Genomic DNA, 10,656 nt, shown 5'->3' on the forward strand with positions numbered 1-10,656 from the left:
TAAATGTACTTTATGACTAGACAAAATACCTACTATATTTACACTCTTCTACTTTTCAAAATTCATTTAAAAACATCATTCTTCTTTAGTTTTATTATATCATCTTTTTGCACACTTCATGGTGACATCTTCCTTTTTGAATATCATTATAGATTCAGAGATTTTAAAAATTCACTTTGTTCCAATTAACTATATTATTTTACGTTTGATGATTAAATTGTCACAACATGGCAAGTGGGAGCTTCATTAAGTTGCTTCCTTTGTCTTTTCAGCTCTACTCTATACATTTAAAAAACTATCTTTGCTTTCTGTTACCAACAACATGTTCCAGGCTAGAGTTATTTAAGGCATGGAGCTATTCTCCAAGGAACTCTAGGTCCTTTTCACGGTGAATGATATTTTAGACCAAAATCCACATGTTAAGAATGTGTACCAGATTGTCCCTGATGTTTCTAAGCTATGTTAGTGACAAAGTTTCAAAAATATTTCTTTTTAAAACCACTAATTTACACTGGCATTTCCTATTTAGCTTAACATTACTAAATCCTTTTTTATTTGACTCTAATATACAGTTTTACATTTATTTTGTTTACAACATACTTGCTTATATTCTTTAACCCCGATAAAAACTCTAACGGGGTCCCCTCTTTTTAGTGATCTTAGAAGGTCTCGAAGACCTCCATTCTCTGGTCACTTTATTGATAGCTTCATCCATGCTGGGCCAACAGGACAGTGGGTAAGAGACAGAGAGAGTTTAAAATACTAGCAGGAGAGTGGTTGGAGGGGTGGATCATGGAATGGAAGAAAGTTTAAGAAGGAGGATAAGACAACATGGATCAGGAAAAAGATGAGAGTCATGATAGAGACTGGAACAGGTACAGTGAAGGTAACTGAAGGAGGTGGCAGTCAGAGCATGGAGGGACAAAGTTCAGACTGCAGAGGTGGAGCAGTTCCAGGAGGTGGCTAAGAGAAAGGATGCTAAGTCATGGATGTGTGACCCTCCACCCTCACCTCCAGCTGCCCAAGGCAGCTCTGTACACACGCACTCAGCTCCACTCATGAACAATGCCAGAGCAAACACACACATCCCGTATCTCGGGTGGGGAGGTGAAGGCCAGAGTTCACCTGGGACCTGGCACAGAAGGATGCCTGGGCTCCCTCCCTGCCAGCTGCCCTGTGCACATGCAGAACATGTACCATATTCAGGAGGGGGGTGTATTCCCCCTTCCTGCCCCACCAGCCACAGCCTCTGGGCTGCTCTGTGGCCCTCCCCACATTACTGCTCATGGCTGAGCCTTCCGCCCTCGTCCATACAGTGATGGCTCAGCTCCTGACTGTGCCGGCGGAGATCCAGGATGCTGGCACTTCTCACAGGAAGGAGCCTGCAGGGTATGCCAAGGCTAGTCCATCTGGTCCCCTGTGGGGGCCTGCCAGGGTCACCTGTGCCACCTGTCTCCAAACAGCACTGAGCAGGAAGCTGAGTAGGGGAAGCAGGAGGAGCAGAGACAGCAAAGTAATGCAGACCACCCTTTCTGCCAAACCCTGCCCAGATCCTGGTGCTGCAGGCATGAAGAGATGCAGCGGGGTGAGGCTGGGGAGGCAGACGAGAGGGCAGGGTGAGAAGGGACCAGGCTGGGAGATGCCACAGCTCAACTCTTCTCTGCTTAGTCTTGAGTGTTTGGCACAGGGTCCCATGCAAGGAGGTGGGATACAGGCAGCCAGAAGGAGCCTCGCCTCTGACCCAAAGATGCTGTTTCTGGGTCAGGAGAGGGCAGAGGGCAGTGGCCAGGAGCTGGATTCCTGCCCTTCAAAGGCCTGGGTTCTCAGAGTGGGAAGATGAGGAAGCCAGAGAAGCTTGAGTACTTCCAGCCCCCCAGCAGGTTCCCCCGACGCAGGCGTAGGGACACTCGGTCCCCAGGGTCTAGGGGCAGCAGCACAGAGCTGGTGGCTGCCTCCCGGGTCACGTCAGGGTCGTTGGCGAAGGCTGAGATGACAGGCCATGTGTTCAGCACTAGGCTCACCTGGGGAGGGGAGCCTGGTCAGCACCCCTCCTCCAGTCCTAGGTTCCGCTTATCTCAGGACCCCCCAGCGGCTTCCTCTCTTCTCTCCAGCCCCAGTGAGGGAGTCTGTGGAATCCTGGAAACCTGGGGTGTGGCCAGTGTTTGAGCTGCACATGTCCCACACTCTGACAGGTCAGCCCTTTCCTACCTTGCTCCCTCTCCCCAGCCCCCCAGGACACAGGTCAATGGAGGGTCTGCACAGCGGACAGCCCAACTCCACTTACCCCCCACCCCCATTCCCCTCCTAAGCTGGGATGGGGCCCAGTGCTCAAGTCACCTGGACAGTCTGGCGGTTGTACACCTTTACCACATGGAAGCGGAAGCTGTAGACGCCCCGGACTGGGGCCACGAAGGAGCCTGAGGCCCGGTCAAAGCCACTGCCCTCATTCACCAGGACCTGGGGGAAGCAGACCATGCTGAGTGGGACGGGGGGGTGTCTGTGGCTTAGTGATACCACTGGGTTGGGGGAAGGGACAGTAAGGACGGAAAAGAAGGGGGGTCAAGTAGGAACAAATGGGGAATGTATGGATTCAAAAGAAACCATAGGAAGGTCAAGGAGGGTGGATGAGTGAGTGTAAGGAAGGGAAATAGTGGGGCAACTAATTGTGTTAGGGGAGATGTAGGAGGTTGTTTTCTTAAAGTTTGAGGGGCAGCAAAGTGGGCTTGGACAGTTATTCCAGATCCTGGCAGGGTCCTTCCAGGTCCCCTGGAGGGTGGGAGGGAGTTACCTGGTCAAAGTAGATGGCTCCACTGGTGCCGTTGACCATCTCTCCTGATGGCTCGTGGTGGTGGCTTCGGACTGCAGCAAATGCCACTCGTCCCGGGGGTGCCTCTCCAAGGGCGGCTCCCCCAGACCCCCCTGCAGCGGCTTGGCCGGGGTCACAGACCACCAGGCACTCGCCTTCCAGCAGCACCGTCTCCGCCACCTCATGGGCCCACCCGCCCCCCAGGGCCAGAAGTATCAGGGCCAAGGGCAGCTTGGGGCTTTGTGGGGAACCTGGTGGCCAGCTATGCTTTGCTCCCAGCATGACTGAGTGGCTCTGCGACTAACCAGTCCTGTCGTCTGTCCCCTCACTCTTGCTCCTTTCTGTCTCTTCTCCCCTCCCCCAGGCTCTCACCACCCCTCACCCTACTCCTTAGCCCTCTCTCTGGTTCTACTGTCACCTGGCCTCATCACCTCCCTCTCCATACCTCTCTGTGCCCCAAGAGTCTGTCCTGCCTCTCACTCAGTTACTCCTGCTGTCACTGCAGTTCCCTCCCCCTTGGCAGAGCATAAAATGACAGCAGCTCGGCCCTGGGAGGGAGAGGAAGGATGAAGCTGCTGGATAGAAGGGCCACAGCCAGAACCCCAGGGCAGCCCCTTCTGAAGGCAACAAAAGCTGGAACTGGGGCAATAAAGAGCATGGGTGTGTGATTGCGAGCATATGTGTGTGTGTGCATGTGTGAATATATGCGTGTGTGAAAATAGGTGTGTATGTATGTGTGAGAATGTGTGAGAATACGTGTGTGAATGTGAGTTCTGAATACGTGTGTGTGCATGTGAAAGAATGTGTGTGAATGTGTGTAAGAGTGTGTATGTGAGTGTGTGTGTGTGTGTATGTGTGTGTGTGGCCACAGTTCCATAGTCCCTTCCTCCTCCTCCTCTTCAAAATCCTTCACAAGTAACCATCCCTTCTCTGTGGCATTTTTCCCATTTTTTGGAAGAAAGGGATGCCCTTGTCTTTTCCTCACAACTGTTTTGGTGGAAAGTGCTTGGGCCAACAGTGTCACCAACTTGTGACCTTGGGCCGGTCACTTTCCCTCCTTGGTCTTCCATAATCTCATCCGAAGAGTCTGGACTAGATGAACTTTAAGGTTCTCTTCATCCCCAACTTTCGACGAGTGGTTCTTTAGCGAGAAACGACTGAGCAGAGCAAGCAAGAAGTCAGATGAGCGGGGAGAGCGGATGAAGGAGGCGTGGAGGCTGGGAGAGACAGTGAGTGGGCTGGGCCTCGCGGCAAGCCTGCCAGGGAAGGCGGAGCGAAGAGCGCTCTGCTGCAGGGTGACTCCTCCCGCCGGGCTGCGAGCCCGGGGCCGCGCAGGCTCGGCCCCTAGGAGGAGCCAGGCTGACCCCGCCCAAGGCCAGGAAGTGACTCAAAAGAACATTTTGCGATGTAGGGACGCGAGGGTCTCGTTGGGTGAGGAGTCCGGGAAGGCCCGCCCAGATTTGGGTCCCCTGCCTGCGCTTCTCCCCTGGGCGAAGCTGGGGGCCCGGGTCACAGACAGGCACCAGCCGGACGAGGTTGGAGCGGGCAGCCGCGGCGGGTAGGCACCCCTCCCCCTCCGTGGATTCGCAGGGATCTGGAGGCCGGAGTTCGAGCGCGACCGCTCCTGGGGCTGCCCGGGTGGCAGCGCGGGGGTGGCGACCTTGGGCGGAGCCCGTCGTGGTCCCTCGGTCTGGGGTGGGGCACGTGGCGTGACGCGAGGGGGCGGCAGACGGCTGGGGGAGGGGGTGGGAGTGGCTAAGACCTTGGAAATGTAGACAGGGACCCCAGAGGACAGCCCAGTTCAAGTTCCTGGTGAGGAATCATCTTTAAGGAGCTGTTTGGGACTCGGAAATCGCAGAGTCCCCCAAGGAGGGGCTCCCTCAGGACTCTTTCATTACCTGTCCACTCTTTCTGGCTTCCAGACCAAGCTGGAGTCCCCCACCCTTCCAGCTCAGGGCTGTGGCCATTATTTCCAAAACGCCAGACGCCCATCCCAGAGAGACAGACTAGTTTATCCATGACTCTCTCTCCAGAGAGAAGTCCTCTGCCCAGGTAACCTGTCTTTCCTTCCCTACCCCCATGATGGACTCAGGTGCTTGTACCCCGGGGGTTGTTTACCAGAAATAGTAACTGGGTGCAGCGCCTGTTGATAGCTGGTGTAGGCCAGGAGACCAAGATTTATTTGGGTTGACGGGACGTGAGGCTCTGAGTTCCCTTCTCACCTCCCAGGGCTGGGCGAAGTAACTATGCCTACTTGGGGGGCCGGCTCCCCGTCACCCGACCGCTTTGCGGTGTCTGCTGAGGCAGAGGACAAGGTGCGGGAGCAGCAGCCCCACGTGGAGCGCATCTTCAGCGTAGGGATGAGCGTCCTCCCGAAGGACTGTCCCGAGAACCCCCACATCTGGCTTCAGCTTGAGGGCCCCAAGGAGAACGCGAGCAGAGCCAAGGTAAACGCCCCTCCCCGGATCCTTTGGGGCGGGGGGCGGGGGGATGATGCCCTCCTTGAGGGGGTGGAGGAGTGGCTGGGGAGGAACTTGACTCCTGGGTTGTCTCACCTCAGCTTTGAAGAACTTCCCAATTCTGTATTTGCCTGGAGTTTTCGTTTCATTTCTGCCGTGAGGCGGTTCTGCCAGGACTTAGGGGCAGATGATTCAATTCAAAGCAGTTTGTGCTGCTTGGGAGGGGTAAAGATAATCTGACTGAGCAAACAGGCTCCACCAAGGAATTCCCTGTGGGGTGGGTGGTGGTTGTGTGCGGAATGGTTTTAGACTCAGTGACCACATGTGATGGAGTAGAACTGCCCCACAGGGCTTTCTTGGCTGTAATTTTTATGGACGCACATCACCAGGTCTTTCTCCCGAGGAGCCACTGAGTGGGTTCAAACCACGAAGTTTTCAGTTAGCAGCTGAGCACTTGACCCTTTGTGCCACTGAGGCTGGGCTAAATTGCTTCATTTGGAGTCAGGCAGGCTGGGGTTCCAGTATTGGCTCTGCTACCTAATAGCCTTGTGACCTGAGTCTCAGTTTCCTTATCTGTTTATAAAATGGGAATAAAAGCAGTGTCTACCTCTTTGGGTTTATTGTGAATGAGATGAAGCATATGAAGTATGAGTTCAGTACAAGTTAGCAATGATCATCTTCGTTATGGAAATATACAACACACACACACACACACACACGCACACGCACGTAAATATTTAGGGAGCTACCCTTGTAGCCAGGTGATTAAATAGCATCTTAAATTGAGTCAAGTTCTAGGTGGAAATACTAGCTACAGGCTGTCAGCTGTAAAGGGAAAGAACTGAGATTCTTTACCCCTTTTCCGTCCCCACCTTTGCTGGGAGCTCTGCACTGGCATCCTGGAGCTTAGGGGTGAGCTATGGGCCTGAAGGGATGACCGGGCCACTTAGGATTCCAGAAGTTTCCTTTTTTCTGTCTCCTTCCCCTACCCCCAAGGAGTACCTGAAGGGTCTTTGCAGCCCAGAGCTGCAGGATGAGATCCACTACCCGCCCAAACTACACTGCATCTTCCTCGGAGCCCAGGGCTTCTTCCTTGACTGCTTGGCCTGGAGCACGACAGCCTACCTGGTGCCCCAGGCACCTGGCTCGCTGATGATCAGTGGCCTGACTGAGGCCTTCGTCATGGCTCAGAGCCGCGTGGAGGAGCTGGTGGAGCGGCTGAGCTGGAACCTACTCTCAAGGCCATCCCCTGGAGCTTCTCAGTTTGCTGGTGTGCTGAGAGACTTCTCCGCCCTACTGCGGCCCTGGGGGGATGCCCACAAAGAGGCCCTGCTGCAGCTGCCTCCGGCTGTCCAGGAGGAACTGCTGAGTCTGGTGCAGGAGGCATCCAGGGGCCAGGGGCCACAAGCAAGCCTCTCCTGGGAGGGGAGGAGCCCAGGCCTGTTGGGTGCTCAGCTCCTGGCAGTCAGAGATACCCTGAGTGAAGGCAGGAAGTCCCTGGACGCTGGATCTGTGGGGCAGGGAGAGTCAAGGGGGGAGAGACAGGGTGGTCCTAGGGAGATGGATTTGGGGTGGAAGGAGCTACCTGGGGAAGAGGTCTGGGAGAAAGACATGGCCTTGGGGCCACAGTCAGGGGGAAGAGAGGTAGGGACAGCAGGGCCCCTGAAAGGGAAGGCTGTAGGGAAGGAGGGGCTGCCTCAGGAGAGAGGAGGGTTCTATGCCCAGGGTGAGTCTCCTGGTGCCCATGGCACCTCTCGGAGGGCAAGTCAGCCCCGGGGAGCCTCCCTTCTCCAGCGGCTCCACAATGGGCAAGCCTCACCTCCAAGAGTGCCTAGCCCTCCACCCGCGCCTGAACCTCCATGGCACTGTGGAGACCGGGGAGACAGGGGAGATAAGGGAGACAAGCAGCAGATCGTGACTCGAGGTCGGGGGTCTCCATGGAAACGGGGCACCCGGGGGGGCAACTTGGTGACTGGTACTCAGCGTTTCCAGGAGGCCCTACAGGACCCTTTCACCCTGTGCCTTGCCAATGTGCCTGGCCAGCCAGACCTCCGCCATATTGTCATTGACGGCAGCAACGTGGCCATGGTGTGAGTACCTGGTGGGGTGAAGAGCACGAGGGAGGGGGGGTGAGACAAGCATCTTCCCACCTTGGGGATGTGCTGAGGGACTGGCAGTCCAGCCAGGCTCTGGGCCCCCAGAGTGCTGACTCCTTCCCACTGCAGGCATGGCCTCCAGCACTACTTCTCCAGCCGGGGCGTTGCCATTGCTGTGCAGTACTTCTGGGACCGTGGCCACCGGGACATAACCGTCTTTGTGCCTCAGTGGCGCTTCAGTAAGGATGCCAAGGTCAGAGGTGAGTTGAACCTGGTCTTTTGTGTCTGGGGATAGGCCCCATTTCCATCTTGGGGATAACTGTATGTGTTCCTCTCTTTCTGTAGAGGGTCACTTCCTGCAAAAGCTGTACTCCCTCAGCCTGCTCTCCCTCACTCCCTCACGGGTCATGGATGGCAAGAGGATCTCTTCCTATGATGACAGGTACTTGCTTCTCTCCCAGACTGCACTTGATATTCAAGGGAGCCCAGTGAGAAATTGAGGGAGAAAGAGGAACTCCAGACCTTTCGTGCTATTTCCAAGTGTGGGTGACAGGGAAGGGGCTAGTTATTCCTCAGTGTGCCATTGTGACTGGGTAGGTAAACCTGCCTACAGGAGAGAATGGGTGGACTGTGAACAACTGTTGGCCCATTCACCATTCATTTTTCATTCATTAAGCAACTTAATGATCCCTCGTATTATGGTGCCTTACAGTCTAGAAAATACACAGTGGTTTAATGGAAAGATGGGAAGGGTGGTGGCATGACCAGCTGACAGATGTCTTCTTACAACCTAAATTTCTAAACACATAGAGAAATTTCCCCAACAATCTGGTAAATCTTCAAAATAACGAATAAAATGAAGAACATGATCTATGAATAGTAAGACTCTACAAAGCATAATACAAGAGAAAAATCACTGGACTTAGAATTTGAAGATCTGAAGTTGAGCCCCAAGTTGCACTCCTCACTGACTTTGACTGTGGACCACTCTCTTAGTGACTTATCTCTTTGTCTCAGGGTCCTCCTCCATTCATTCACCCTCCTTGTGAATATCAAAAGATTAGGTATATGCTTGTCTAACTCAAGGTGCTAGGCAAGAGCAGAGTGATATTACTTCTTAACTTTGCACGAACTCAAACAAATGTGGAAGGAGGGTATTATCTCTATTGTGCAGATGCGGAGACTGAGGGAAGGAGCCCTGATGGTGCAGTGGTTAAGCGCTCGGCTGCTAACTAAAAGGTTGGTGGTTTGGACCCACCAGCCGCTCCACAGGAGAAAGATGGGGCAATCTGCTTCTGCAAAGATTGCAGCCTTGGAAACCCTATGGAGCAGTTCTGCTCCGTCCTGTAGGGTCGCTATGAGTCAGAATCAACTCGATGGCAACGGGTTACTGAGGCTGTGGGTAAGAGGGATTGACTATCTTGGCAAAGGCTGTTAAGTGGCAAAGGAAAAATCAGAAGTCACACACACACACACACACACACACACACACACGGCACACACACACACGGCACACACACACACGGCACACTCCCTCCCCAGTGTGCTACATGGTGTGGGAAATGGACAGATTTTAAAATTAACCAAATAAAAAATTAAATATACTACTCAGTTTTAAATGAAAAATTAGTTTCTAAACCATAGTGATTATATATTTTGCCTTTCCAAATACTTAATTTTTATCCTTTGTCTTAGTTATCTAGTACTGCTGTTAACAGAAATACCACAAGTGGATGGCTTTCACAAACAAATTTATTCTCTCACAGTCTAGTAGGCTAGAAGTCTGAATTCAGGGTGCCAGGTCCAGGGAAAGACTTTCTCTCTCTGTCGGCTCTGGAAGAAGGTCCTTGTCATCAGTCTTCCCTTGCTCTAGGAACTTCTCAGCTCAGGGACCCTGGGTCCAAAGGACGCCCTTCCCTCCTGGTTCATTCTTGGTGGTAGGAAGTCCCCCTGTCTTTCTGCTCGCTTCTCTTTTTTAGAGCTCAAAAGAAATTGACTCAAGATATAGCCTAATCTTGTAGATTGAGTCCTGCCTCATTAACATAACTGCCTCTAATTCTGCCTCATTAACTTCATAGAAGTTAGGATCTACAACACAGGATATTCACATCAGATCACAAAATGATGGACAACCACACAATACTGGGAATCATTTTGGGGTGACACAGTACAATCCATAACTCCCCCTAAACAAGTAAATGTCTTTTTACAAAAAGGCAGTTCACTTTCTTCCAGTGCTATTCTGTTTTATGTCTAGATTCACAGATTACCCAAGTATGAAACATTCTTTCCATACCAGCAGTGAGGCAGAATTGAAAGTGAAGGTTGAGCCAGTTTTAATAAATTTTAAAGGTTTGCACAGTTGTGGACCTGGTGGGCAGACAACATAATATGAATTTGGAATTTGGCCTATTAACAGTGAATAAGCACAGCGGTGCATAGCACAGGCCTACTGTGAGGATATTGCTGAACAAGACACAACATAATATAATAACAGTAAAAGATGCCAAACCAGAAAATACTGGGCATGTACTTTTATATGTCATTCCCTCAATTTGTTTCTCAGACAGGAACTCAGAACCTAATCCTGAATCCCAGTCCCCTCTGTACCACACTCTTTCAAATACTGGCTGCCCAGATAATACTAGGTGCATGGCCTGCAGAAGAAAATGGGAACTCTGGGAACAAACCTGCTTCTTGTCTTCAAAGAATCAAAAATAAACTATAAATCAAACACCACAAGAACTCAGAGGAAAAGAAGCCCACTTCTGGCAGGGGTTGTGTGGGAAGGGAGGTATTTGTGTGCTTTCTGTTGATTAAGAATAAGATGGGAAGTTTTGGATCTCTTGGTTTCTAAAGTTATTAAAAAGACCCCACTAACCCCCTCATGAGTCCTACCCTTGCCCTGTGGAATCTGAATTACTAAAGTGAGGCCGTGGCATGGATATTTTTAAAGTTCCGCTGATGATTCTGTTCACCAGTGAGGTTTGGTAACTGCCTTCCAGATGAAGGGAACAGTTTAAGAAACATGAAAGTGAGAAAGCACAGGGCATATTTGGAAAACAGGGTGCAATCTGATCATTGATTTTGCCTGGAGTTGCGGGTTGTTGTTAGGTGCTGTCCAGTTGGTTCTGACTCAGCGACACTGCGTACAACAGAATGAAACACTGCCCGGTCCTGTGCCATCCTCACAATTGTTGCTATGCTTGAGCCCATTGTTGCAGCCACTGTGTCAGTCCATCTTGTTGAGGGTCTTCCTCTTTTTCACTGACCCTCTACTTTACCAAGCATGATG

The 10,656-nt window shown here is 52.0% G+C and overlaps 2 protein-coding genes across 2 annotated transcripts in view; one reads left to right on the forward strand and one right to left on the reverse strand.

Annotated features, from left to right (window-relative positions):
* Positions 1-1,823: 1,823 nt before the first annotated feature.
* CBLN3 (cerebellin 3 precursor) lies at positions 1,824-3,088 on the reverse strand. The gene is made up of 3 exons (XM_004390538.1): positions 2,789-3,088; positions 2,338-2,457; positions 1,824-2,021 (listed from the first exon to the last, which is right to left on the reverse strand). The coding sequence occupies exons 1-3, from the start codon at positions 3,086-3,088 to the stop codon at positions 1,824-1,826; spliced, it is 618 nt and encodes a 205-aa protein (XP_004390595.1).
* Positions 3,089-4,212: 1,124 nt separating this feature from the next.
* KHNYN (KH and NYN domain containing) overlaps positions 4,213-10,656 on the forward strand; it is a 15,587-nt gene continuing 9,143 nt past the window's right edge. Inside the window, exons 1-5 of the mRNA XM_004390539.3 lie at positions 4,213-4,364; positions 5,036-5,253; positions 6,262-7,355; positions 7,491-7,621; positions 7,707-7,803. Coding sequence (XP_004390596.1) covers positions 5,053-5,253; positions 6,262-7,355; positions 7,491-7,621; positions 7,707-7,803 — 1,523 coding nt within the window. The 5' untranslated portion in view covers positions 4,213-4,364; positions 5,036-5,052. The remainder of the gene's footprint in view (positions 4,365-5,035; positions 5,254-6,261; positions 7,356-7,490; positions 7,622-7,706; positions 7,804-10,656) is intronic.

Source organism: Trichechus manatus, unplaced genomic scaffold (assembly GCF_000243295.1).
Source record: "Trichechus manatus latirostris isolate Lorelei unplaced genomic scaffold, TriManLat1.0 scaffold00305, whole genome shotgun sequence".
In the NCBI taxonomy this organism is placed as follows: domain Eukaryota; kingdom Metazoa; phylum Chordata; class Mammalia; order Sirenia; family Trichechidae; genus Trichechus; species Trichechus manatus.

Coding starts and splice junctions, on each gene's coding strand:
- CBLN3 (XM_004390538.1), bottom strand. CDS start 3,088: ATGCTGGGAGCAAAGCATAGCTGGCCACCAGGTTCCCCACAAAGCCCC. Junction 2,458..2,788: donor GAGCCATCTACTTTGACCAG/GTAACTCCCTCC, acceptor TGCTTCCCCCAG/GTCCTGGTGAATGAGGGCAG. Junction 2,022..2,337: donor ACAACCGCCAGACTGTCCAG/GTGACTTGAGCA, acceptor TCCCCTCCCCAG/GTGAGCCTAGTGCTGAACAC.